Genomic DNA, 27,813 nt, shown 5'->3' on the forward strand with positions numbered 1-27,813 from the left:
AATCACCCTAAAAAAAAATCCCTAAAAACCTCCGAATGGAGTGGGCGTGGTCAATGGGGGCGTGGCCAGGCAGAGCCAATCAGAGCCGAGGATCTCGCTGGGGGAGGAGCCAATAGGGGCGTGGCAATGGAAGGGGGCGGGGCGAAGGGGAAGGATTGGACCAATCAGAGGGAGGCAGTGAAAAGGGGTGGAGCTAAGGAGGTGGGCGTGGTCAAAGAGTGGGCGTGGTCAATGAAGGGGTGACGTCAGAGTGGGTGGAGCCAATGGGGAGGCTAGGAAAGGGGGTAGATCCAATGGGGGCGTGGCCTAATAGAGGGCGTGGCCAACGTGGCTCAGAGCCAATCGGCAGCGAGCAAAAGGGGCTGGAGCCAATCAGCGGCGAGCAGGGGGGCGGAGCTAACTTCAGAACCAATCAGCGGCGAGCAGACGGGTGGAGCTAACAATGGGCGGGGCCAAGTAGAGGGGCGGAGCTAAGGAGGGCAGAACCAATCAGCAATGAGTAGAGAGGTGGAGCTAATGAGGAATTAAGCTCATTAATTAAGCTAATGGGGAATTAGGCAGCGAGCAGTGGGCGGAGCTAACGGCTCAGAACCAATCAGCAGCGAGTAGGGGGCGGAGCTAATGCTGTTCCCAACCAATCAGCAGCGAGGAGAGGGGCGGAGCCAATATGGGATGAAGCAAAGGGCAGGGGGCGGAGCTAACTGCTCAGAACCAATCAGCAGCGAGCAGGGGGGCGGAGCCAATGATGGGCGAGACCAAGAGGAGGGGCGGGGCTAACTGTGAGGAACCAATGAGCATCGAGCAAAGAGGCGGAGCTAATGAGGAATTAAACTAGCTAATTAATGTGGCATTAATGAGGAAGGGGCGGAGCTAATGCTGTTCCCAGCCAATCAGCAGTGAGCAAGGGGGCGGAGCTAAGGAGGGGCAGAATTAAACAAGGAGCAGTGGGCGGAGCTAACTCCCTTCCCAACCAATCAGCATCGAGCAGCAGGGCGGAGCTAAGGAGCAATTAAGTTTGTTAATTAGGCTAAAGCAGAGTTAAATAATGAAGAAGGGGCGGGGCTAACTTCAGAACCAATCAGGATCGAGCAAGGGGGCGGAGCTAACCATGGGCCCAACCAGTCAGCAATGAGTAGAGAGGCGGAGCTAATGAGGAATTAAGCTCATTAATTAGGCTAATGGGAATTTGGCAATGAGCAGTGGGCGGAGCTAACTGCTCAGAACCAATCAGCAGCGAGCAAGAGGGCGGAGCTAAAGGAGGCAGGGATAAACGAGAAGCAGTGGGCGGGGCTAACTCTATTCCCATCCAATCAGCAGCGAGGAGAGCATAGAGGGGCGGAGCTAACGAAGGAGGAACCAATCAGCAGCAAGTAAAGGGGCGGAGCTAACGAATTAAGCTCGTTAATTAGATTAATGGGAAATTAAGCGATAAGCAAGGGGCGGAGCTAACATCAGAACCAATCAGCATCGAGCAGAGGGGCGGAGCTAAGGAGCAATTAAGCTCCTTAATTAGGCAAACGTGAATTAACCAGCGAGCAAGGGGGCGGAGCTAACCCTGTTGGCAGCCAATCAGGATTGAGCAGGGGGGCGGAGCTAACAAGGGGTGGGGTTAAGCGCCAAGCAAGGGGCGGAGCTAACTCAGCTCACAGCCAATCAGCAGCGAGCAGAGAGGGTGAGCTAATGAGGAATTCAACTCGTTAATTAAGGAATGAGCAGTGGGTGGAGCTAACTCTGCTCCTAACCAATCAGCGGCGAGGAGAGGAGAACCGCTAATGAGGATTTAGCTCGTTAATTAAACTAAAGCGGAATTGAGCAGTGAGGAAGGGGCGGAGCTAACTCTGTTCGCAGCCAATCAGCAGTGAGCAAGGGGGCGGAGCTAAGGAGGGGCAGAATTAAACAAGGAGCAGTGGGCGGAGCTAACTCCCTTCCCAACCAATCAGCATCGAGCAGTAGGGCGGAGCTAAGGAGGAATTAAGTTCGTTAATTAGGCTAAAGCAGAATTAAATAATGAGGAAGGGGCGGGGCTAACTTCAGAACCAATCAGCAGCGAGCAAGGGGGCGGAGCTAACCATGGGCCCAACCAATCAGCAATGAGTAGAGAGGCGGAGCTAATGAGGAATTATGATCCTTAATTAGGCTAATGGGGAATTAGGCAATGAGCAGTGGGCGGAGCTAACTGCTCAGAACCAATCAGCAGCCAGCAGTGGGCGGAGCTAATTCCATTCCCGACCAATCAGCAGCGAGTAGAGAGGCGGAGCTAACGAGGCCTCATTAATTAAGCTAATGGCTAATCAAGCAGTGAGGGCGGGGCTAACTCTTCGGAGCCAATCAGCAACGAGCCCGGGGTGGAGCCAAGCCTGTCTGCAGCCAATCAGCAGCAAGGAGAGGGGTGGAGCTAATTAGGAATTCAGCTCATTAATTAGGCTAAAGCAGAGTTAAATAACGAGCAGGGGCGGGGCTAACGCTGTTCTGAACCAATCAGCAGCGAGCAGGGGCGGGGCTAGAGAGGGGCGGGGCTAGTGGGGGGCGGAGCTAAGCACGGAGCAGTGGGAGGAGCTAACGCTGTTCTGGACCAATCAGCAGCGAGCAGGGGCGGGGCTAGAGAGGGGCGGGGCTAGCGAGGGGCGGGGCTAAGCCAGGAGCAGTGGGAGGAGCTAACTTAGCTCCCAGCCAATCAGCATGGAGCAAGGGCGGAGCTAAAAGAGGGGCGGAGCTAGAGGGGGCGGGGCTAAGCCAGGAGCCGTGGGCGGAGCTAACCCCCTCCCAACCAATCAGCACCGAGCAGGGGGCGGAGCCAAACCTCGGCCGAACCAATCCGCTCCTCTCCCCGCTCCGGGTGGGCGTGTCCTCCCCGCCAACCAATCCCCGCCCCGGCCGTGACGCACTTCCGGCGCCGCGCGCACTTCCGGGTTCTCTCCGCCCGGAGCCTCCGGAGAGCTGCAAACCCTAAAAACCCCAAAAAACCCTAAAAAACCCCAAAAACCCCCAAATTTCGGCCATGGCGCAGTACAAGGGCGCGGCCAGCGAGGCGGGCAGAGCTCTGCAGCTGATGAAGAAACGGGAGCGGCAGAGAGAACACATGGAGCAGCTGCGGCAGAGGATCCAGGAGGTGAGATTGGGGGAAATTTGGGGGAAATTTGGGGTTTTTAGGGGATTTGGGGGTTTGGGGGAAATTTGGGATTTGGGGGGAATTTGGGATTGGAAATTTGGGATTTGGGGAAATTTGGGATTTGGGGGTTTGGGGAGTTTGGTGGGTTTGGGGATTTTAGGGATTTTGGGGGAATTGTGGTTTTTCAGCTTTTAGGGATTTGGGGAATTTTGGGTGGGTTTGAGGAGTTTGGGGTTTGGGATTTTGGAAGGTTTGGAGGATTTGGGGGATTTGGGAAATCAGGGGGTTTGGGGGTTTGGGGTTTTGGAGAAATTAGGGATTTTAGGAGATTTTGGGAGGTTTGGGGGATTTGGGGATTTTGGGGGATTTTGGGGTTTGAGGAGTTTGGGGTTTTGGGTTTATTGGGGCACTTTGGGATTTTGGGGGATTTTGAGGGTTTGGGGGTTTTGGGGAGAAATTGGGGATTTTGGGGGTTTGGATTTGGGGCATTTTGGGGCATTTTGGGGGGAAATTGGGGATTTTGGGGTTTTAAGGGATTTTGGGAGGTTTGGGGAATTTTGGGGTTTGGGGATTTTGGAGGATTTTGGGGGTTTGAGGATTAGGGGATTTTAGGAGATTTTGGGGGAAATAGGGGATTTTGGGGGTTTTGGGGAATTTGGGGTTTTATGGGGTTTGGGGATTTTGAGGGGTTTGGGGGTTTTGGGAGATTAAGGATTTTGGGAAAATTAGTGGATTTTAGGGGTTTGGGGGTTTGGGGAATTCTGGGAAGTTTGGGGGATTTTGGGGAAATTAGGGGATTTGGGGGTTTGGGAGGTTTGGGGGTTTTGGGAGATTAAGGGATTTTGGGGGAATTGGGGATTTTGGGGGTTGAAGGGTTTGGGGGATTTGGGGAAATCAGGGATTTTGGGGGTTTGAGGGGTTTGGTGGGATTTTGGAAATTATTAGGATTTGGGGGATTTGGGGTTTTGAGGGGTTTGGGAAATTGGGGATTTTAGGGATTTGGGGAAATCAGGGATTTTGGGGGTTTGGGTATTTGGGGAAATTGAGGTTTTGGGGATTTGGGGTTTTAGGGGTTTTGGGGGGGGAATTCTGGGAGGTTTGCGGGATTTTGGGAAAACTAGGGGATTTTGGGGTTTTGGAAATTTGGGGATTTGGGGTTTTGGGGGTTTTGAGGGGTTTAGGGGATTTGGGGGTTTGGGAGGTTTGGGGGATTTGGGAGTTTGGGGGATTTTGGAGAAGTTTGAGGGGTTTGGGGGTTTGGGGAGAAATAGGGGATTTTGGGGTTTTAAGGGATTTTGGAGGTTTGGGGGATTTGGGGATTTTGGGGGTTTGGGGAGTTCTGGGAGGTTTGGGGGATTTGGGGGAAATTGGGATTTTGGGGTTTAAGGGGTTTTGGGAGGTTTTGGAGGATTTTGGGGTTTGGGAAGTGAGGGGTTTGGGGGATTTTGGGGTGTTGAGGGGTTTGGGGGGTTTTGAGGAATTCTGGGAAGTTTGGAGGATTTGGGGGATTTTGGGGAAATTAGGGGATTTGGGGGTTTGAGGTTTTGGAGAAATTAGGGATTTTAGGAGATTTTGGGAGGTTTGGGGGATTTTGGGGAATTTTGGGGGTTTTGGAGGATTTGGAGGATTTTGGGGATTTTGGGGTTTGAGGGGTTTGGGGTTTTGGGGAAGTTTGGGGGTTTTAGGGTTTGGAGGTTTGGGGTTTTTGGGGATTTTGATTTGGGGAAATTTTGAGGGGGGGGATTTTGGGGTTTGGGGGAAGTGGAAATTAAGGGATTTTGGTTTTGGGGTTTGGGGAATTCTGGGAGGTTTGGAATTTTGGAGGAAATTAGGAATTTGGGGTTTGGGGGATTTGAGGGGTTTTGGGGCATTTGGGGTAAATTAAGGGATTTGGGGAATTTGGGAGGTTTGGGGGTTTGGGGAAATTAGGGATTTTGGGGTTTGAGGGATTTGGGGATTTTGGGGAATTTGGGGATTTTGGGGCTTTTGGGTGTTTGGGAGTTTGGAGGGTTTGGGGAAATTAGGGGATTTTGGGGAATTGGGGTTTGGGAGATTTGGGGTTTAGGAATTTTGGGGTGTTTTGGGGTGTTTTGAGGGTTTGGGGCTTTGGGAAAATCGGATTTTAGGAGATTTTGGGGGAAAATTGGGGATTTTGGGGTTTTGAGGGATTTGGGAGTTTGGGGGATTTGGGGTTTATTGGGGCACTTTGAGATTTTGGGGGATTTTGGGGGTTTTGGGGATTTTGGGGCATTTGAAATTGGGGATTTGGGGGTTTTGGAGGATTTTTTGGGGATTTGGGGGGGGATTTTGGAAGGTTTGAGGGGTTTGGGAAATCAGAGATTTTAGGGGCTTTTTGGGGAAAATTTGGGATTTTGGGGGTTTGAGGAGATTTGGGGGTTTTGGGGTTTTTGGGGCACTTTGGGATTTTGGGGAACTTTGGGGGTTTTGGGGGTTTTGGGGAAGTTTGGGGTTTATTGGGGTATTTTGGGGTGTTTTTGGGGGTCCTGGGAGTGGTTTTTTTGGGGTCTCAGGATTTTAGGAGATTTTCTGGGGTTCCCAGGGAGGTTTTTTGGGGTCTCAGAGGGATTTTTGGGGTCCCTGGGTGGTGTTTTGGGTTCCCCTAACTCCCCAATTTCCCCATTTTTAGGAGAACATCATGAAATCCAACATTGATAAGAAATTTTCGGCTCATTATGACGCTGTGGAGGCTGAGCTGAAATCCAGCACTGTGGGTGAGCCAGGGGAGCCAAAATCACCCCAAATTCACCCCAAAATTTGCCCAAAATTCACCCAAAATCTACCCAAAATCTTCCCCAAATTATTCCCAAATCCACTCCAAAATCTTCCCAAATCCTCCCGAATTTCACCCCAAAATTCACCCCAAATTTTTCCCCAAATTTCTCCCAAATCCACTCCGAATCCTCCCTGGTTGGGACACTCGGTGGATGTCCTTGGTGTCCCCAAAGTGTCCCCAAATGACCTCAATGTCCCCAATGTCCCAAAATATCCCAAATTTTCCCCAGTGTCCCCAAATGTCCCCAATGTCCCTAATCCTCTCAATGTCCCCAATATCCCCCAATGTCCCCAACGTCCCCAAGTCCCCATTAATGTCCCCAAATGTCCCCATGAATGTCCCCAGTGTCCCCAGAGCTGGTGACCCTCAGTGATGTCCCCAATGATGTCCCCCGATGTCCTATTGCTGTCCTTAATGTCCCCAATGTCCCTAAATGTCCCTAATCCTCTCAATGTCCTTAATGTCCCTGAATGTCCCCAGATCCCCCAATGTCCCCAGTATCCCCAAATCCCCAATATCCCTAATGTCCCCAATGTCCCCAATGATCTCAATGTCCCCAAATATCCCTAATGTCCCCAAATCCCCATTCATGTCCCCAATGTCCCCAATGATCTCAATGTCCCCAATATCCCCAATGTCCCCCTTTCTGTCCCCAATGTCCCCAGATGTCCCCAATGATCTCAATGTCCCCAATGTCCCCAAATGTCCCCAATATCCCCATTAATCTCCCCAATGTCCCAAATGTCCCCAAACCCCCCACTGTCCCTATTTCTGTCCCCAAATGTCCCCAATTATCTCAATGTCCCAAATATCCCCATTCATGTCCCCAGTGTCTTCAATGTCCCTAATGTCCCCAAATCCCCATTAATGTCTCAAATGTCCCCAATGATCTCAATATCCCCATTGATGTCCCCAAATGTCCCCAATGTCCCCATTTCTGTCCCCAGTGTCCTCAATGTCCCCAATGATCTCAATGTCCCCAATATGCCCATTAATGTCCCCAGATGTCCCCAATGATCTCAATGTCCCCAATATCCCCAAATCCTCAATATCCCTAATGTCCCCAAATGTCCCCAAATGTCCCCAAATGTCCCCAATGATCTCAATGTCTCAGATATCCCTAATGTCCCCAAATCCCCATTAATGTCCCCAATGTTCTCAATGTCCCCAATGTCCCCAAACTCCCTAATGTCCCCATTTCTGTCCCCAATGTCCCCAATGTCCCCAATTATCTCAATGTCCCCAATGTCCCCCTTTCTGTCCCCAATGTCCTCAAATGTCCCCAATGATCTCAATGTCCCAAATGTCCCCAAATCCCCCAATGTCCCCATTTCTGTCCCCAGTGATCTCAATGTCCCCAATGTCCCCTGCTGTCCCCAGGGCTGGTGACTCTCAACGACATGAAAGCCAAACAAGAGGCTTTGGTGAAAGAGAGAGAAAAGCAGCTGGCCAAGAGAGAGCAGAGCAGAGAGCTGCAGCTGTGAGTGAGAAATCATCACCCCAAAAATCACCCCAAAATCACCCCAAAAATCACCCCCAAAATCACCCCAAATCACCCCAGAAATGGACCAAAAATCACCCCAAAATCGCCCCAAATCACCCCAAAAATCACCCCAAAATCACCCCAAATCACCCCAAAAATGGAACAAAAATCACCCCAAAAATCACCCCAAAATAGCCCAAAATCACCCCAAAAATGGAACAAAAATCACCCCAAAAATCACCCCAAATCACCCCAGAAATGGACCAAAAATCACCCCAAAATAGCCCAAAAATCACCCCAAAAATCACCCCAAATCACCCCAAAAATCACCCCAAAAATAGTCCAAAAATCACCCCAAAAATCACCCCAAAATAGCCCAAAAATAACCTAAAATCACCCAAAAAATCACCCCGAATCACCCAAAAATCACCCCAAATCACCCCAAAAAAGGAACAAAAATCACCCCAAAAATCACTCCAAAATAGCCCAAAATCACCCCAAAAATAGTCCAAAAATCACCCCAAAAATCACCCCAAATCACCCCAGAAATGGACCAAAAATCACCCCACAATAGCCCAAAATCACCCCAAAAATAGTCCAAAAATCACCCCAAAAATTACCCCAAAATCACCCCAAATCACCCCAAAAAAGGAACAAAAATCACCCCAAAAATCACTCAAAAATAGCCCCAAATCACCCCAAAAATGGAACAAAAATCACCCCAAAAATAACCTAAAATCACCCCAGAAATGGACCAAAAATCACCCCAAAAATGGCCCAAAAATCACCCCAAAAATCACCCCAAAATAGCCCAAAATCACCCCAAAAATAGCCCAAAAATGGCCCAAAATCACCCCAAAAATCACCCCAAAATAGCCCAAAATCACCCCAAAAATAGCCCAAAAATCACCCCAAAAATAGCCCAAAAATCACCCCAAAAATAACCTAAAATTACCCCAAAAATGGACAAAAAATTACCCCAAAAATAGCCCAAAATCACCCCAAAAATCACCCCAAATCCCCTTCTTTCCTTTTTTTCTGGTTTTTTTCCCCCTTTTTCTCTCTTTAACTCTCTCCCAGTTCATCCCAGTCCCTCCCAGTACCAAACCAGTATAAACCAGTAACCCCCAATCCCCTTTTCCCCCCTTTTTTTGCCTTTTTTTTGCCTTTTTTTTTGCATTTTCCCCCTTTTTCTCCCTCTAACTCCCTCCCAGTTCATCCCAGTTCATCCCAGTCCGTCCCAGTCCATCCCAGTACAAAACCAGTATAAACCAGTAACCCCCAATCCCCTTTTCCCCCCTTTTTTTTTGCCTTTTTTTGCTTTTTTTTGCCTTTTTTTCTGGTTTTTTGCCTTTTTTTCCCCTCTAACTCCCTCCCAGTTCATCCCAGTTGCTCCCAGTTTGTCCCCAGTCCTTCCCCAGTGCCCTCCCAGTCCCTCCCAGTACAAACCAGTATAAACCAGTAACCCCCAATCCCCGTTTCCTTTTTTTTTCCTTTTTTTTCCCTTTTTTTCCTTTTTTTTTCTTTTTTCCCCCTTTTTTTCTGTTTTTTTGCCTTTTTTCCCCTCTAACTCCCTCCCAGTTCATCCCAGTTCATCCCAGTTCATCCCAGTTTGTCTCCAATCCCTCCCCAGTCCCTCCCAGTACAAACCAGTCCCAAACCAGTATAAACCAGTTGCTTCCAATCCCCTTTTTTTCCTTTTTTTTTGCCTTTTTTTCTGTTTTGTTTCCTTTTTTTTCCCCTCTAACTCCCTCCCAGTTCATCCCAGTTCATCCCAGTTTGTCCCCAGTCCTTCCCCAGCCCCTCCCCAGTCCAAACCAGTATAAACCAGTAACCCCCAATCCCCTTTTCCTTTTTTTCCCTTTTTTTTTTCCATTTTTTCCTTTTTTTCTGTTTTTTTGCCTTTTTTTTTTCCCCTCTAACTCCCTCCCAGTTGCTCCCAGTCCATCCCAGTTTATCCCAGTTTGTCCCAGTTTGTCCCCAATCCCTCCCCAGTCCATCCCAGTACAAACCAGTCCCAAACCAGTATAAACCAGTAACCCCAATCCCCTTTTTTCCTTCTTTTTTTTCCTTTTTTTCCATTTTTTCTCCTTTTTTTCCCTCTCCAACTCCCTCCCAGTTCATCCCAGTTTATCCCAGTTTGTCCCCAGTCCTTCCCCAGCCCCTCCCCAGTCCAAACCAGTATAAACCAGTAACCCCCAATCCCCTTTTCCTTTTTTTTTTCCTTTTTTTTTCCATTTTTTCCTTTTTTTCTGTTTTTTGCCTTTTTTTTTCCCCTCTAACTCTCTCCCAGTTGCTCCCAGTCCATCCCAGTTTATCCCAGTTTGTCCCAGTTTGTCCCCAATCCCTCCCCAGTCCATCCCAGTACAAACCAGTCCCAAACCAGTATAAACCAGTAACCCCCAATCCCCTTTTTTCCTTTTTTTTCCCTTTTTTTCCCCTTTTTTTCCATTTTTTCTCCTTTTTTCTCCCTCTAACTCCCTCCCAGTTCATCCCAGTATATCCCAGTTTGTCCCCAATCCCTTCCCAGTGCCCTCCCAGTCCCTCCCAGTCCAAACCAGTTCATTTTTGCAGCAAACTGGAGCGGCAGAGGGAGCGACAGCGCAAGCAGGAAGCTCAGAGGAAAATCTCCTCCTTGAGCTTCAGCCTGGGGGAGGAGGAGGAGGAGGAGGAGGGAGAGGAGGCTGAAGGTGAAATTTGGGGGATTTTTGGGGGATTTTGGGGGAATTTGGGAGAATTTGGGGGAGTTTTGGGGAATTTGGGAGGAATTTTGGGGAGTTTGGGGAGAATTGGGGCAATTGGGGAGGAATTTGGGGGAATTTGGGAGATTTTGGGGAGTTTTAGGAGATTTTGGGGGAATTTGGGAGGAATTTGGGAGGAATTGGGGTGGTTTTGGGGAGAATTTGGGGGAATTTTGGGAGAATTTTGGGAGAATTTTGGGAGAATTTTGGGAGATTTGGGGAATTTTGGGAGAATTTTGGGAGAATTTTGGGGAGTTTGGGGAGAATTTGGGGGAATTTGGGCGATTTTGGGGAGTTTTGGGAATTTTGGGGAGATTTTGGGGAATTTTGGGGGAATTTAAGGGAGTTTTGGGAGATTTGGGGGAATTTGGGAGATTTTGGGTAGTTTTGGGGGATTTTGGGGAGTTTTGGGGGAATTTGGGGAGCTTAGGGAATTTGGGGGAATTTTGGTGGATTTTGGGATGATTTTGGGAGAATTTGGGGATTTTGGGAGATTTTGGGGGGATTTGTGAGGAATTTGGGAGAATTTTGGGAGAATTAGGGAGAATTTTGGGGTGAATTTGGGGGAATTTTGGGTGATTTTGGGGAATTTTGGGAGACTTTGGGGGAAATTGTGGCAATTTTGGGGGGAATTTGGGAGAATTTTGGTGGATTTTGGGGAGTTTTGGGAGAATTTGGGGGTAATTTGAGGGAATTGGAAGAATTTGGGGAGTTTTGGGGAGTTTTGGGGATTTTTGGGAGGTTTTTGGGGGAATTTTGGGGAATTTTGGGAGAATTTGAGGGATTTTGAGGAATTTTGGGAGATTTTGGGGAATTTTGGGGACTTTGGGGAGAACTTGGGAGGAATTTGGGGGAGTTTTGGGATTTTTGGGGATTTTTTTGGAACTTTTGGGGAATATTTTGGGAATTTTTGGGAATTTTTGGGGGATTTTTGGGGATTTTTGGGGGTTTTTTGAGAATATTTTTGGGAATTTTTTGGGAATTTTTTGGGGATTTTTGGGGTTCTCAGCCTGTTTCCCCCCCCAGCCCCAGAAGATCCCCCAAAAAAGAGGAAATTGGGCAAAAACCCCGATGTGGACACGAGCTTCCTGCCCGACCGGGAACGGGAGGTGATCGGGGAATTTGGGGAATTTGGGGGAATTTGGGGGAATTTGGGGGTGATTTGGGTATTTTTTGGGTATTTTTGGGCTTTTTTGGGTGGTTTTGGGCTTTTTTTGGGGGGTTTTTTGGGGTTTTTTTGGGTGGCTTTGGGGAATTTTGGGGGATTTTGAGGAATTTGGGGAATTTTGGGGAATTTTGGGGTGATTTGGGTATTTTTTGGGTTTTTTGGGGGTTTTGGGCTTTTTTGCGGGTTTTGGGTTTGGGGGTTTGGGTGGCTTTGGGGAATTTTGGAATTTGGGGAATTTGGGGTGATTTGGGTATTTTGGGTGGTTTTGGGGTTTTTTGGGGGGTTTTTGGGTATTTTTTTGGTGTTTTTGGGTGTTTTTTGGGTTTTTTTTCGGGTGGTTTTGGGGTGGCTTTGGGGAATTTTGGGGAATTTTGGGGTGATTTGGGTATTTTTTGGGTGTTTTTGGGTTTCTTTGGGGGTTTTTTTGGGTGTTTTTGGGGTTTTGGGTTTTTGGGGTTTTGGGGTAGGGAATTTTGGGGATTTTGGGATTTGGGGATTTGGGGTGATTTGGGTATTTTGGGGTTTTGGGGTTTCTTTGGGGGATTTTGGGTTTTTGGGGTTTTGGGGTGGCTTTGAATTTGGGGCATTTTGGGGTGATTTGGGGATTTTTGGGTGGTTTTGGGGTTTTTTTGGGGTTTTGGGGGTTTTGGGTGGCTTTGGGGGATTTTGGAATTTTGGGTGATTTGGGTGTTTGGGGGTTTTGGGTTTGGGGATTCTTTTGGGGTGGTTTTTGGGGTATTTTTCGGGGTGTTTTGGGGCAATTTTGGGTTTTTTTGGGCTGGTTTTGGGGCCATTTTTGGACCTTTTTTGGGGTATTTTAGGGCCGTTTTTAGGGTTATTTATTGGCTGGTTTTTGGGTATTTTGTGGGAATTTTGGAGTTATTTTTGGGGTGTTTTTCGGGATATTTTGGGGTTTGTTTTTGGATATTTTTGAGTTGCTTTTTGGGATTTTTTTGGGGTGATTTTTGGGTGTTTTTGGCCCCCAGGAGGAGGAGAATCGACTCCGCGAGGAGCTCAGGCAGGAATGGGAAGCCAAGCAGGAGAAGATCAAAAGTGAGGAAAATTTGGGAATTTTTGGGGAATTTTGGGGGATTTTGGGGCATCTGGAGGGGATTTTGGGGCTTCTGGCTCATTTTGGGTTTTTTTGGGTCACTTTTGGGGTTCCTGGATCCATTTTTGGGATGTTTTGGGTCATTTTGGGACTTCTGGGTCCATTTTTGGGATATTGTGGGTAATTTTTGGGTTGCTGGGGTAATTTTTGGGATATTCTGGGTCACTTTGGGGCTCCTGGCATCATTTTTTGGGGTCCCTGAGCCAAATTTGGGATGTTTTTGGGTCACTTTTGGGAAATCTCTGGGAGATTTTGGGGTCCCTGGGTCGATTTTTAGGGATTTTGGGGTCATTTTGGGGCTCCTGGGATCATTTTTCGGGGTCTTGGCTCAGTTTTTGGGTCACTTTTGGGGTAATTTTGGGATTCCTGGGGGATTTTTGGGATGTTTTGGGGTCATTTTGAGGATCTTGATGAGATTTTTTGGGGTGTTTTGGCTCTTTTTGGGGTCCCTGGATGAATTTTTGGGCTGTTTTGGGTCAATTTTGGCCTCCTGGGATCATTTTTGGGATGTTTTGGGTGTTTTGGCTCAGTTTTTGGGGTCCCTGGATGAATTTTTGGGATATTCTGGGTAATTTTGGGGTTCCTGGGTCACTTCTGGGGATTCCTGGCTCAATTTTTGGGTGGTTTTGGGGTAATTTTGGGACTCCTAGGATCGTTTTTGGGGTTCCCAGCTCAGTTTTTGGAACTTTTTTGGTAATTTTGGGGCTCCTGGGATCATTTCTGGGGTCCCAGCTCAGTTTTTGGGCTATTTTGGGTTAATTTTGGGGTTCCTGACTCATTTTCTGGGATGTTTTGGGTAATATTTGGGGTCCCAGCTCAGTTTTTGGGTTAATTTTGGGGTAATTTTGGGGTTCTTGACTCATTTTTTTGGGCTGTTTTGGGCTGGTTTGTGGTATTTTTGGGATTTTTTGGGTCATTTTGGGGTTTCTGGGTCATTTTTTGGGGTCCCAACTCAGTTTCTGGGATATTTTGGGGTAATTTTGGGTTCCTGACTCCCCAAATTTCCCCAGACGAGGAGATTGAAATCACCTTCAGCTACTGGGATGGCTCTGGGCACAGGAGAACTGTCAAGGTCAGATTTTGGGGAATTTTTGGGAATTTTTGGGAATTTGGGGGGAATTTGGGGGAATTTGGGAGGAATTTGGGGGGAATTTGGGGGGATTTTGGGGTCCTGGAAGGGATTTGGGGGAATTTTGGGGGATTTCAGGGAATTTTGGGGAGGATTTGGGGTTCCCAGTTCAATTTTTGGGGATCCCAGGGCTGATTTGGGGATTTTTTGGGATCCTGGTTCCATTTTTTGGGGTCCAGAGAGGATTTTTGGGATCCTGGCACCGTTTTTGGGAATCCCAGGGGGATTTTTGGAGGTCCAGGTGCCAATTTTGGGATTTTTTGGGGATCCTGATGCCATTTTTTGGGGTCCAGAGAGGTTTTTTGGGGTCCTAGTGCCATTTTTTGGGAATCCCAGGGATATTTTTGGGGCTTCTGGTTCCTATTTTTGGGGTTCCTGTTGCCATTTTTTACTATTTTGGGGTTCCCAGTTCCATTTTTGGGGTTTTGGGGTTTTCTTGGGTTCCCAATTCCATTTTTTAGGTTCCAAATCCCATTTTGGGGGTTCCAAATCCCATTTTTTGGGTTCCCAGTTCCATTTTTGAGGTTCCTAATTCCATTTTTGGGTTTTTTGGGGTTCCCAGTTCCATTTTTGGGGCTCCCTGGCCCATTTTTGGGGTTTTTTGGGTTCCAAATTCCATTTTTGGGATTTTTTTGGGTTCCCAATTCCATTTTTTGGGTTCCAAATTCCATTTTTTGGGTTCCCAGTTCCATTTTTTGGTTTTTGGGGTTCCCAGTTCCATTTTTGGGGCTTTTTTGGGTTCCAAATTCCATTTTTAGGGTTCCCAGTTCCATTTTTGGCATTTTTTGAGTTCCCAATTCCATTTTTGGGTTTTTTTAGGCTCCCAATTCTATTTTTGGGGTTCCCAATCCCATTTTTGGGGTTTTTTGGGTTCCCAATTCCATTTTCGGGGTTCCCTGACCCATTTTGGGGTTTTTTTGGGTTCCCAGTTCCATTTTTCGGGTTCCTGACCTATTTTTTGGTTCCCAATTCCATTTTTGGGGATCCTGGTGCCCTTTTTGGGGTTCCCAATCCCATTTTCAGGTTTCTGAATCCCGTTTTTGGGGTTCCCAGTTCCGTTTTTAGGGTTCCAAGTTCCATTTTTGGAGCTTTTTGGGGCTTTTTGGGTTCCAAATGCCATTTTTGGGGTCCCCTGACCCATTTTTGGGGGATTTTGGGTTCCCAATTCAATTTTTGGGGTTCCAAATCCCATTTTTTGGGTTCCCAATTCCATTTTTGGGTTTTTTTTAGGCTCCCAATTCCATTTTTGGGGTTTTTTTAGGCTCCCAATTCCATTTTTGGGGTTTTTTTAGGCTCCCAATTCCATTTTTGGGGTTCCCAATTCCATTTTTGGGGTTTTTTGGGTCCCTGACCCATTTTTTGGGGTTCCCTCACCCCAATTTTCCCTCCCCAGATGAAGAAAGGCAACACCATGCAGCAATTCCTGCAGAAAGCTCTGGAAATTCTGCGCAAGGATTTCAGTGAGCTCCGGTGAGGGAGGGGATTTTAGGGGATTTTTGGGGGATTTTTAGGGGATTGGGGGAGTTTTGGGGCATTTTTGGGGTTTTGGGGGATTTTTAGGGATTTTTTTATTTTGGGGGATTTTGGGGATTTTGGGGGTTTTGGGAGATTTTAGAGGAGTTTGGGGGGATTTGGGCATTTTTTGGGGGATTTTTAGGGGATTTTTTTATTTTGGGGGATTTGGGGGGATTTTTTTGGGGAATTTTGGGCAATTTTTGGGGGGATTTTGGGGGAGTTTGGGGGATTTTTAGGGCATTTTGGGGTCCCAGTGCCATTTTTGGGGCTCCTGGGGTTGTTTTTTGGCTTCCCGGTGCCATTTTTGGGATCAATGGGATATTTTTGGGGTTCCCAAGGTAATTTTTTGGGGTTCTCAGGGTTTTTTTGGGATCCCAGGGTTATTTTTGGGGTCCCCAGGATTTTTTGGGGGTTCCCAAGGAGGGTTTTTCGGACTTTTTTGGGATCCCAGTGGATATTTTGGGATCCATGGGATATTTTTGGGGTTCCCAAGTGGGGGTTTGGGGGTTTTTTTGGGGTTCCCAAGGTCATTTTTGGGGTTTTTTTGGGATCCCAGTGGACATTTTGGGTTCCCAGGGTTATTTTTGGGGTTCCCAAGGGGGTTTTTGGGAGTTTTTTGGGGTTTTTGGGACTTTTTTGGGATCCCAGTGGATATTTTGGGATCCATGGGATATTTTTGGAGTTCCCAAGGGTATTTTGGAGGGTTTTGGGATATTTTTGGGGTTCCCAGGGTTATGTTTGGGGTTCCCAAGGGGGTTTTTGGGATATTTTTGGGATATTTTGGGATATTTTTGGGGTTTTTGGGATATTTTTGGGATATTTTTGGGGTTTTTGGGATATTGTTGGGGTTTTTGGGATATTTTTGGGATATTTTTGGGATATTTTTGGGATATTTTTGGGATATTTTTGGGGTTCCCTGACCTGTTTCCCTCCCCAGCTCGGCAGGGGTTGAGCAGCTCATGTACATCAAGGAGGATTTGATCATCCCTCATGTGAGAGCCCTGAGCCCCTCCCCCACCCACAGCCCCTCCCCCACCCAGTAGCCATACCCCCTACAGCCCCTCCCCCACACTCAGCCCCTCCCCCGCACTGAGCCCCTCACCCAATCCTGCAGCCCCTCCCCCATCCAGGGTCCCTCCCTGTCCCTACAGCCCCTCCCCCACCCCACGGCCATGCCCCCAATCCTGCAGCCCCTCCCACCCCCTAGCCCTCCCACCTGGGACCTGAACCCACCCTGAGCCCCTCCCCACCCCGTGGCCACGCCCCCAATCCTACAGCCCCTCCCCCACCCAGCAACCACACCCCCCTACAGCCCCTCCCCACCCACAGCCCCTCCCCCATTCCATTACTCCTCCCCCACCCTGACCCTCCCCAATCCTACAGCCCCCCCCCACCCAGTAGCCACACCGTACACACCCTTCCCCACCCACGGCCCCTCCCCATCTCCTATGCCCCTCCCCCACCCCATAGCCCCTCCCCCGCTCAGCCCCTCCCCCATGCCTAACGCCCCTGCCCCGCCCCTCTGCCCTTCCCCCACTGACCCCCTGCCCCTCCCCCACAGCACCACAGCTTCTACGACTTCATCGTCACCAAGGCGCGCGGGAAGAGCGGTGAGTGACGTCATCCTGGGGGCGGGGCTGTGATGTCATCGGGAAATGAGTGACGTCATAGTTCTGAGGGGCTGTGATGTCACTGGGGCTGTGAGTGACGTCATGGGGTGGGGGGAGGGGGCTGTGACGTCATCAGGTCGCCAGGTGATGTCATTGAGGGGCTGTGATGTCATCGGTGCTCTGAGTGACGTCATCAGGGCTCTGTGTGACGTCATCGGGGCTGTGATGTCATCTTTGGGGGAGGGGCTGTGACGTCACCGGGGCTGAGAGTGACATCAGCTGGCTGTGACGTCATCACGAGTTGGGCTGTGATGTCATCGGGGCCCTGAATGATGTCATCGGGAGGCTGTGACATCATCAGTGTCCCGAGTGACATCATGGGGGTGTGGTGTGGTGGGTGTGACATCATCAGTGATGTCATCGATGACGTCATCACCTCCCCAGGCCCGCTGTTCAATTTCGATGTTCACGACGACGTTCGGCTGCTGAGCGACGCCACCGTGGAGAAGGACGAGGTGAGAACCAGTAGGGACCAGTATGGACCAGTATAGACCAGTATGGACCAGTAGGGACCAGTAGGGACCAATATAGAGCAGTAGGGACCAGTAGGGACTAGTACAGACCAGTACAGACCAGTATGGACCAGTATGGACCAGTTAGGGACCAGTATAGACCAGTAGGGACCAGTACAGACCAGTATGGACTGGTGTAGATTGGTATAGACAGGTATAGACCAGTATGGACCAGTACAAACCAATGTAGACCAGTATAGACCAGTATGGACCAGTATGAACTGGTATAGATTGGTACAGAGAGTTATAGACCAGTAGGGACCAGTGTAACCCAGTACAGACCAGTATGGACCAGTAAGGACCATTGTAACCCAGTACAGACTAGTAGAAACCAGTATAAACCAGTATGGACCCATATAGACCAATATGGACTAGTAGGGACCAGTATGGACTGGTATAGATTGGCACAGACAGGTACAGACCAGTATGGACCAGTGTAGACCAGTATAACCCAGTACAGACTAGTATAAACCAGTATAAACCAGTATAGGACAGTATAGACCAGTATGAACCAGTGTAACTCAGTACAGACCAGTATGGACCGGTATGGACCAGTATAGACCAGTATGAACCAGTATAGACCAGTAGGGCTGAGTGTGACCAGCAGAGACCAGTTTGGGACAGGGTAGACCAGTATGGACTGGTGCAGATCGGTACAGACCAGTCTGCACCAGTATGGACCAGTAGGGACCAGTACAGGCCAGTGTAACCCCGTGCAGACCAGTACAGGCCAGCATAAACCAGTATAAACCAGTATGGACCAGTAGAGACCAGTACAGGCCAGTGTAACCCCGTGCAGACCAGTATAAACCAGTGTAAACCAGTATAAACCAGTATAAACCAGCATGGAGCAGAACAGACAAACCAGTACAGACCAGTCTAACCCAGTGACCCCCACTGGTGATGTCACTGCCGGGTGATGACGTCACTCCCACGGATTATGTCATTTCTGAGTGATGACGTCACCCCACCTCGGGTGATGACGTCACTGCCCTGCTGCTGACGTCACTTTTCCCATGACCTCGCCCTGCCAATGGCGTCACCCCTTGATGACGTCACCTTGATTGCGTCACCCTGGCGATGACGTCACCTCGTTGATGACCTCACCCTACCGATGACATCACCCTGCCGATGACGTCACCCAATCGATGACATCACCCGGTCGACGATACCACCTGACGGATGACGTCATCCCGTCGATGACTTCACCCTGCCGATGACGTCACCCTATTGATGACACCACCCCCATCGATGACGTCACACCCATCGATGACGTCACACCCATCGACACCACCGCCCCGCCGATGACATCACCCTTGTTGGTGACGTCACTCAATCGATGCCGCCCTGCTGATGACGTCACCCCCGCCGATGACATCACCACGTCGATGACGTCATCCCGTCGACGACATCACCCTTGCTGGTGACGTCATCCCGTCAATGCCAACGTCCTGCTGATGACGTCATCCTGCCGATGACGTCACTCCTAACGCTGCCACCACCCTGCTGATGACGTCACACCCGTGGATGACATCACCCTGATGATGACGTCACACCCCGTTGATGATGTCACCCCACCAATACCACCACCCCACGAATGACGTCACGCCTCTGTCGATGACGTCACGTCCCGTTGATGACGTCATCCCATCAATATCACCGCCCTGTTGATGATGTCACGCCCCCATCGATGACGTCACGATGACGTCACAGTCTCACGCCGGGAAGGTTGTTCTGCGCAGTTGGTATGAGAAGAACAAACACATCTTCCCTGCCAGCCGCTGGGAGCCTTTCGACCCCGAGAAACGCTGGGACAAGTACACGGTGAGAGACCCAAAATCAGCCCAAAATTAACCCAAAAATATCCCAAAATATCCTGAAAATATCCCTGAAATATCCCCAAAATATCCTCAAAATATCCTCAAAATATCATCCAAAATCATCCCTTCGACCCCGAGAAACGCTGGGACAAGTACACGGTGAGAGACCTAAAATAGCCCAAAATCAGCCCAAAAATATCCCCAAAATATCCCAAAAATATCCTGAAAAGTATCACCAAAATATCACCAAAATATCCCCAAATATCATCCAAAATCATCCCCAAAATATCCCCAAAATCATCCCTTCGACCCCGAGAAACGCTGGGACAAGTACACGGTGAGAGACCTAAAATAGCCCAAAATGAGCCCAAAAATATCCCAAAAATATCCTCAAACTATCACCAAAATCATCCCAAAATATCTGCAAAATATCATCCAAAATCATCCCAAAAAGTCCTCCAAATATGTGTAAAATATCATCCAAAATCATGACAAAATATCCCGAAAATATCCCTAAAATCATCCCTGAGACCTCGAGAAAAGCTGGGACAAGTACACGGTGAGAGAGAGACCCAAAATGGCCCAAAATCAGCCCAAAAATATCCCAAAAATATCCCCAAAGTATCCCCAAAATATCCCAAAAATATCCCCAAAATATCACCAAAGTATCACCAAAATATCCTGAAAATATCCCCAAAACAGTCCAAAATATGCCCAAAATCAACCCAAAATATCATCCAAAATATCCCCAAAATATCATCAAAATAGCCTCAAAATTATCCCAAAATATCCTAAAAGTTATCCCAAAATATCCCCAAAATTTCATCCGAAATCATCCCTGAGACCCCGAGAAACGCTGGGACCAGTACACGGTGAGAGACCCAAAATGGCCCAAAATTAACCCAAAATGAGCCCAAAATATCCCTAAAATTATCCCAAAATATCCTCAAAATAGCATCCAAAATCACCCCAAAATATTGACAAAAAATATCCACAAAATCATCTCAAAAATCACCCCAAAGACTTCTCCGAAATCATACCAAAATAATCCCAAAATCACCCAAAATATCCCAAATTTTCCCAAAATAATCCAAAAACCCCAAAATCATCCCAAAATATCCCAAAATCATCCCAAAATATCCCAAAATAATCCCAAAATATCCCAAAATAATCCCAAATATCTCAAAATCACCAAAAATATCCCAAAATAATCCCAAATATCCCAAAATCATTCGGAAATGATTCCAAAATCTCCCTGGGAGGTGGGGGAGGAGTCTGGGGTGGGGGAGGAGCCTAGTGATGATTGACAGTGGATGTGGGAGGGGCCTGTTGATGATTGACAGGAGGGGAGGAGCCTGGGAATGATTGACATGGTTTGGGGGAGGAGCTTGTAGGTGATTGACAGGATGGGGAGGAGCCTGGGAATGATTGACAGGGTGTGGGAGGAGCCTGGGGATGATTGACAGAAAGGGGGAGGGGCCTGCTGATGATTGACAGGATGGGGAGGAGCCTGCAGATGATTGATGGGTGTGGGAGGAGCCTGTGATTGACAGGAAGGGGAGGAGCTTAGTGATGATTGACGGGAGGGGGAGGAGCCTGGGAATGATTGACATAGATGTGGGAGGAGCCTGCAGGTGATTGACAGGATGGGGAGGAGCCTGGGGATGATTGACAGCATGGGGGCGGAGCCTGCAAATGATTGATGGGTGTGGGAGGAGCCTGTGATTGACAGGAGGGGGAGGAGCCTGGGAATGATTGACATAGATGTGGGAGGAGCCTGCAGGTGATTGACAGGGTTTGGGGGAGGAGCTTGTAGGTGATTGATAGAATGGGGAGGAGCCTGGGGATGATTGACAGTGGATATGGGTGGAGCCTGTGATTGACAGGAGGGGAGGAGCTTAGTGATGATTGACAGGAGGGGAGGAGCCTGGGAGTGATTGACATAGATGTGGGAGGAGCCTGCAGATGATTGATGGGTGTGGGAGGAGCCTGTGGTTAACAGGAAGGGGAGGAGCCTGGAGATGATTGACAGGATGGGGAGTGGTCTGGGAATGATTGACAGAAAGGGGGAGGAGCCTGGGAATGATTGACATAGATGTGGGAGGAGCCTGTAGTTGATTGACAGGGTTTGGGGGAGGAGCTTGTAGGTGATTGATAGAATGGGGAGGAGCCTGGAATTGATTGACAGTGGATGTGGGTGGAGCCTGTGATTGACAGGAGGGGAGGAGCTTAGTGATGATTGACAGGAGGGGAGGAGCTTAGTGATGATTGACAGGAGGGGAGGAGCCTGGGAGTGATTGACAGAAAGGGGGAGGAGCCTGGGAGTGATTGACATAGATGTGGGAGGAGCCTGGAAGTGATTGACAGGATGAGGAGGAGCCTGGGATTGATTGACATGGATGTGGGAGGAGCCTGCAGATGATTGATGGGTGTGGGAGGAGCCTGGAGATGATTGACAGGGTGGCTGTGATTGTCAGGAGGTGGGAGGAGCTTGTGAGTGATTGACAGGATGGGGGAGGAGCCTGTTGATGAGTGCCAGATTGGGGCGGAGCCTGCAGATGATTGACAGGTGCTGTAATTCACATGGTGTGGGAGGAGCTTGTGAGTGATTGACAGCTGGGGGAGGAGCCTGCAGATGATTGACAGGAAGTGGGCGGAGCCTCCCTCACCCTCTCCCCTCCCCCTGCAGATCCGCTGAGGCCGAAGATCCCAAAATCCCCCCGGGGTGGGGGAGGGGCTGCGCCCTCCCCTCCCCCACCCCCCCCTTTTTAACCCTTAATAAACCAAATCCACCCAAATGGAGTGGGGGCGGGGCTTTATTGCAGGGGGCGGGGCTTGGGGTGGGGGAGGGGTTTCAGGGTTGGGGGCGGGGCTGTGTCAGGGGGTGGGGGAGGGGCCGGCTCGCCCCTCCCCCCCGAAGCTCTCGATGGTCTCCAGCACCAAACCCAGGAGCTGCAGGAAGCTGGAGAGCGCGGCGCGGAGAGCCTTGGCCTGCGGGGCTTCCCAGCGCCTGCCGCAGGGGCGGGGCGGGGTCAGCCACAGCCCCGCCCCCTCCCAGTTTGTCCCAGTTTATCCCAGTGCTCCCAGTTTGTCCCAGTTCCCCTCCCCCATAATGAGACCCTGAGCTCCCACGGGGTTTCCCAGCGCGTCCAGCAGGGGTGGGGCGGGGTCAGGGATAGCCCCGCCCCCTCCCAGTGCATCCCACCTCATTCCCAATCCATTCCCAGTCTCTCCCAGTCCCTCCCAGTTTGTTCCCAGTCCCTCCCAGTTCACTCCCAGTACATCCCAATCTATCCCAATCCCCTCCCAGTTTCTCCCAGTCCCTCCTAGTCTCTCCCAGTCCCCTCCCAATCCATTCCCAGTCCCTCCCAGTATAAACCAGTCCCTCCCAGTTTCTCTCCCAATCCCTCCCAGTCCCTCCCAGTTCACTCCCAGTACATCCTAGTCCCACCCAGTCCCTCCCAGTTTGTTCCCAATCTCCTCCCAATCCCATCCCAGTCCCTCCCAGTATAAACCAGTTCCCTCCCAGTTCATTCCCAATCCATTCCCAGTCCCTCCCAGTTCATCCCAGTCCATCCAATCCATCCCAATATAAACCAGTCCCTCCCATTCTGATCCCAGTCCATCCCAGTCCCTCCCAGTACAAACCAATCCATCCCAGTCCCTCCCAGTTCCCTCCCAGCACATCCTAGTCTATCCCAGTCCCTCCCAGTATAAACCAGTCCATCCCAGTTCATTCCCAATGCATTCCCAGTCCCTCCCAGTTTATCCCAGTTCACTCCTAGTACATCCTAGTCTATCCCAGTCCATCCCAGTCCCTCCCAGTTTGTTCCCAATCTCCTCCCAGTCCCTCCCAATCCCATCCCAATCCTTCCCAGTCTCTCCCAGTATATCCCAGTCCATTCCCAGTCCATCGCAGTCCCTCCCAGTTTGTTCCCTCCCAATCCCATCCCAATTCCCTCCCAGTATATCCTAGTCCCATCTCAGCCCCATCCCAGTCCCTCCCAGTATAAACCAGTTCCCTCCCAGTCCCTCCCAATTCACTCCCAGTCCCTCCCAGTTCCATCCCAGTCCCTCCCAGTTCCCTCCCAGTCCCTCCCAGTATAAACCAGTTCACTCCCAGTTCCATCCCAGTCCCTCCCAATCCCATCCCAGTCCCTCCCAGTATAAACCAGTCCATCCCAGTTCAATCCCAATCCATTCCCAGTTCCCTCCCAGTCCGTCCCAGTTCACTCCCAGTACATCCTAGTCCATCCCAATCTATTCCAGTCCCTCCCAGTTTGTTCCCAATCTCCTCCCAGTTCCCTCCCAGTCCATCCCAGTATATCCCAGTTCCCTCCCAGTTTGTTCCCAGTCCCATCCCAGTCACTCCCAGTCCCTCCCAATCCATTCCCAGTCCCTCCCAGTATATCCCAGTCCCTCCCAGTATAAACCAGTCCATCCCAGTTCACTCCCAATTCCATCCCAGTCCATCCCAGTTCCCTCCCAGTCCATTCCAGTTCCCTCCCAGTCCCTCCCAGTCTGTCCCAGTTTGTTCCCAGTCACTCCCAGTCCCTCCCAATCTATCCCAATCCATTCCCAGTCCCTCCCAGTATATCCCAGTTCCCCACTCACACCACCAGTCTCTCCGCTCTCCGCTCTGCCCGCGCGGTGGGGGAGGGGCGCTGTCCGGGGTGGGGGAGGGGCGCCGCCAGATCCGGTTCCAAAGCTGCCAGAGCGACCTGAGCCAGGCGGGGGGAGGGGAGGGGGAGGAGCAGCGAGCGGGGGAGGGGCTAAGGAGAACCTTCTGGAAAAATTATCCCGAAATTCCCGAAAAATCGTCCAGAAATTCCCGAAAAATCATTCTGAAATTCCCAAAAAATCGTCCAGAAATTCCAAAAAAATTGTCCCGAAATTGCCAAAAAATCGTCCAGAAATTCCCAAAAACTTGTCCCGAAATTGCCAAAAAATTATCCAGAATGTTCCCAAAAAATTATCCAGAAATTCCTAAAAAATAATCCCGAAATTCCAAAAAAACCGTCCAGAAATTCCCGAAAAATCGTCCAGAAATTCCCAAAAAATTGTCCCAAAATTTCAAAAAAATGATCCTGAAATTCCCAAAAAATCATCCCGGAATTCCCAAAAAATTATCCAGAATATTCCCAAAAAACTGTCCAGAAATTCCTAAAAAATAATCCCGAAATTCCCAAAAAATCGTCCCAAAATTCCCAAAAAATTGTCCCGAAATTGCCAAAAAATTATCCAGAATGTTCCCAAAAAATTATCCCAAAATTCCAAAAAATCATCCCGGAATTCCCAAAAAAACCGCGAGGAATTTGGAGAAAAATAGCCCAGAAATTGCTCCAAAAATTATCCCGAAATTCAAAAAGAATTATCCAGAATATTCCCAAAAAAATATCCAGAATATTCCCAAAAAACTGTCCAGAAATTCCCAAAAAATCGTCCAGAAATACCCAAAAACCTAGAGGAATTTGGAGAAAATTTGCCGTAAGATTGCCAAAAAATAATCCCGAAATTGCCAAAAAAATTCATCCCGAATATTCCCAAAAAACTGTCCAGAAATTCCTAAAAAATTATCCCGAAATTCCCGAAAAATCGTCCAGAAATTCCCGAAAAACCTAGAGGAATTTGGAGAAAAATTGCCCAGAAATTCCAAAACAATTATCCCGAAATTCAAAAAAAATTATCCTGAAATTCCCAAAAAATTATCCGAAAATTAAAAAAAAAATCATCCCGGAATTCCCAAAAAACCGCGAGGAATTTGGAGAAAAATAGCCCAGAAATTGCTCCAAAAATTATCCCGAAATTCCAAAAAAAATTATCCAGAATATTCAAAAAAAGTTATCTAGAAATTCTCAAAAAACTGTCCCGAATATTCCCAAAAAAATTATCCCGAATATTCTCAAAAAATCATCCCGAAATTCCCAAAAAATCATCTCGAATATTCCCCAAAAATTATCCTGACATTCCAAAAAAATTGTCCAGAAATTCCCAAAAAATTATCCCAAAATTTCAAAAAATTATCCCAAAATTCCCAAATTATCCCGAAATTAAAAATTTATCCAGAAATTTCCAAAAAATCATCCCGAAAAAAAAAAATCCAGAAATTCCCCAAAAAATTTATCTCGAAATTCCAAAAAAAATCATCCCGAAATTTTTAAAGAAATTATCCCGAAATCCCAAAAAAATTATTCCGAAGTTGCAAAAAAATAATCCCGAAATTCCAAAAAAATTGTCCAGAAATTCCTACAAAATCATCCAGAATATTCTCAAAAAATCATCCTGAATATTCCCAAAAAAAATCCCGAAATTCCCCCCAAAAAATCCCAAAATTCCCAAATTTTCCCCCGAAATTCCATCAAAATAGCCCCGAAATCCCCCAAAATCACCCCAAATCCAGCGAGGATTCTCCAAAATCCATCCGCGGGGATCGAGGAGCGCAATTCCCAAAAAAAATCCCAAAATTCCCCCAAAAATATCCCAAAATTCCCAAAAAAAATTCCAAAATTCCCCCAAAAATATCCCAAAATTCCCAAAAAAAATTCCGAAATTCCAAAAAAAATCCCGAAACTCCCCAAAAAACCCCAAATCCCCCAAAATTCGCCCCAATTTCCCCCCGAATCACCCCAAAATCCATCCGCGGGGATCGAGGAAAGACTCGACCATCGCAATTCCCAAAAAAAATCCCAAAATTCCCCAAAATCCGCACGAAATTCCCCCAAAAAACCCCGAAATCCCCAAAAATTCACCCGAATTTCCCCCCAAAACCCACCCAGGACCCCCAGAATCCCCCCCGCCGCACTAGCGAGGATCGAGGGGAAGATCGAGCAGCGAAATTGCCAAAAAACATCCCAAAATTCCCCAAAAAAAATCCCAAAAATTCCCAAAATTTCCCCAAATCCCCTCAGCCGAGGATACAGCTGAAGCATCTCCGTGGGCGCCGCCATCTTGCCGGAACAAGCCCCGCCCACTTCCGGCGTCAGGCGGCGCTCTAGGCCTCATCTCTATGGTAACGCCGAAGCCTCTCTAGGCCTGTGTCTCTATGGTAACGGAGGCGCTCCGCTCTCGTCTCGATGGTAGCGCGGGAGGCGCTCTGGCCTTGAGTCCTCCAGGCTCGCTGATCTCGGGGGTCTCGCTGCTTCCCGCTGCTTCCGGGAGGATTTTTGGGTTTTTTTGGGGTTTTTGGGGTTTTTTTTGGGTTTTTTTTGGGTTTTTTTGGGGTTTTTTTTGGGGTCTCGGGAGTGCCAAAGCCGCCATGCTGCTGACGGTGAAGGCTTTGCAAGGCCGCGAGTGCAGCCTGCAGGTAAGGGGGGATTTGGGGGAGTTTGGGGGGTTTTTGGGGGATTTTTGGGGAATTTTGGGGTCCTTAGGGGAATTTTGGGGTTTTTGGGGTCTCAGAGCTCCCCTGGGGTGAATTTTGGGACATCCTGAGTGGAATTTTAGGGATCCTTGGTTGGATTTTGAGTGAATTTTGGGTGAATTTTGCGAGAATTTTGGGGGAATTTTAGGGGATTTTGGGGTAATTTGAGGGAATTTTGGGGTCCAGGGAGTTTTGGGGTCGTTTTTTGGATTTTTTGGGATCTCAGAGCTCTCTGGGGTGAATTTTAGGGATCCCGGGGTGGATTTTCAGTGAATTTTGTGCGAAATTTCAGTGAAATTTGAGTGAATTTTGAGGATTTCTTTGGGGATTTTTGGGGTAATTTTAGGGAATTTTGGGGTAAATTTGGGAATTTCTCCCCGGAGGTTTTTTGGAGGTTTTTTTTGGGGTGTTTTTTGGGTTTTTTTGGTTTTTTGGGATCTCAGAGCTCCCCTGGTGTGAATTTTGGGGTTCCCGGGGTGCATTTTGAGTGAATTTTGAGCGAAATTTGCGAGAATTTTGGGGGAATTTTAGGGAATTTTGGGGTAATTTTTTGGGATTTCCCCCCGGAGGTTTCGGGGTGCATTTTTGGGTTTTTTTGGGATCTCAGAGCTCCTCTGAGGTGAATTTTGGTCATCCTGAGTGGAATTTGAGTGAATTTTGAGTGAATTTTCTGTGATTTTTTGGGGGATTTTTGGGGTAATTTTGGGTTAAATTTGGGATTTCCCCCCGGGGGTTTTGGGGTTTGTTTTTTGGGGTTTTTTGGGGTCTCAGAGCTCCCCGGGACACCTCTGGGGTGAATTTTGGTCATCCTGGGGTGGATTTGGAGTGAATTTTGAGTGAATTTTCTGTGATTTCTTTGGGAATTTTTGGGGTAATTTTGGGATAATTTTGGTTAAATTTGGGATTTTCCCCCCGGGGGTTTTTGGGGTGCATTTTTGGGGTTTTTTGGGGTCTCAGAGCCCCCCGGGCCACCCCCAGGTGTCCCCAGACGAGCTGGTTGGCGACCTGAAGGCTCAGGTGGCTGAGAGGCTGCAGGTGCCAGTGGAGCAGCAGAGACTCCTCTACAGGGGGAAGGCTCTGGCAGGTGAGGATTTGGGATTTTTGGGGATTTTGGGGGATTTTGGGGGTTTGGGGGAAATTTGGGGGGTTTTGGGGAAAATTTGGGAAAAAATTTGGTGGAATTTTGGGATTTTTTTTGGATTTTTGTGGTGGTTTTGAGGAATTTTGGGGGATTTTTTTGGAATTTGGGGAAATTTGGGGGATTTTGGGGGTTTGGGGGAAATTTGGAAAAATTTGGGGATTTGGGGGAGTTTTGCGATTTTTGTGGTGATTTTGAGGAATTTGGGGAGATTTTGGGGGATTTTCTTGTGGAAATTTGGGTTTTTTGGGGGGAATTTGGGG

The 27,813-nt window shown here is 48.6% G+C and overlaps 2 protein-coding genes across 2 annotated transcripts; one reads left to right on the forward strand and one right to left on the reverse strand.

Moving 5' to 3' along the window:
* Positions 1 to 2,883: 2,883 nt before the first annotated feature.
* On the forward strand, positions 2,884 to 21,850 carry LOC146422507 (protein FAM50A). The gene is made up of 13 exons (XM_085046507.1): positions 2,884 to 3,109; positions 5,757 to 5,841; positions 7,284 to 7,383; positions 9,961 to 10,076; positions 11,154 to 11,236; positions 12,282 to 12,348; positions 13,417 to 13,478; positions 14,929 to 15,005; positions 15,988 to 16,042; positions 16,612 to 16,660; positions 17,105 to 17,175; positions 18,946 to 19,056; positions 21,742 to 21,850. Exons 1-13 carry the CDS (start codon positions 2,999 to 3,001, stop codon positions 21,748 to 21,750), a joined length of 996 nt encoding a protein of 331 aa, XP_084902633.1. The 5' UTR covers positions 2,884 to 2,998; the 3' UTR covers positions 21,751 to 21,850.
* Positions 21,851 to 21,856: 6 nt separating this feature from the next.
* LAGE3 (L antigen family member 3) lies at positions 21,857 to 26,041 on the reverse strand. The gene is made up of 3 exons (XM_085046593.1): positions 25,971 to 26,041; positions 23,667 to 23,813; positions 21,857 to 22,062 (listed from the first exon to the last, which is right to left on the reverse strand). The coding sequence occupies exons 1-3, from the start codon at positions 25,997 to 25,999 to the stop codon at positions 21,930 to 21,932; spliced, it is 309 nt and encodes a 102-aa protein (XP_084902719.1). The 5' UTR covers positions 26,000 to 26,041; the 3' UTR covers positions 21,857 to 21,929.
* Positions 26,042 to 27,813: the final 1,772 nt, after the last annotated feature.

Source organism: Lichenostomus cassidix, unplaced genomic scaffold (genome assembly GCF_008360975.1).
Source record: "Lichenostomus cassidix isolate B80296 unplaced genomic scaffold, HeHo_3.0 HiC_scaffold_40, whole genome shotgun sequence".
In the NCBI taxonomy this organism is placed as follows: Eukaryota; Metazoa; Chordata; class Aves; order Passeriformes; family Meliphagidae; genus Lichenostomus; species Lichenostomus cassidix.

Coding starts and splice junctions, on each gene's coding strand:
- LAGE3 (XM_085046593.1), bottom strand. CDS start 25,999: ATGGCGGCGCCCACGGAGATGCTTCAGCT. Junction 23,814..25,970: donor CCCACGGAGATGCTTCAGCT/GTATCCTCGGCT, acceptor GCCCCTCCCCCG/CTCGCTGCTCCTCCCCCTCC. Junction 22,063..23,666: donor AGAGCGGAGAGACTGGTGGT/GTGAGTGGGGAA, acceptor CCCCTGCGGCAG/GCGCTGGGAAGCCCCGCAGG.
- LOC146422507 (XM_085046507.1), top strand. CDS start 2,999: ATGGCGCAGTACAAGGGCGCGGCCAGCGAGGCGGGCAGAGCTCTGCAG. Junction 3,110..5,756: donor TGCGGCAGAGGATCCAGGAG/GTGAGATTGGGG, acceptor CCCCATTTTTAG/GAGAACATCATGAAATCCAA. Junction 11,237..12,281: donor TGCCCGACCGGGAACGGGAG/GTGATCGGGGAA, acceptor TTTGGCCCCCAG/GAGGAGGAGAATCGACTCCG.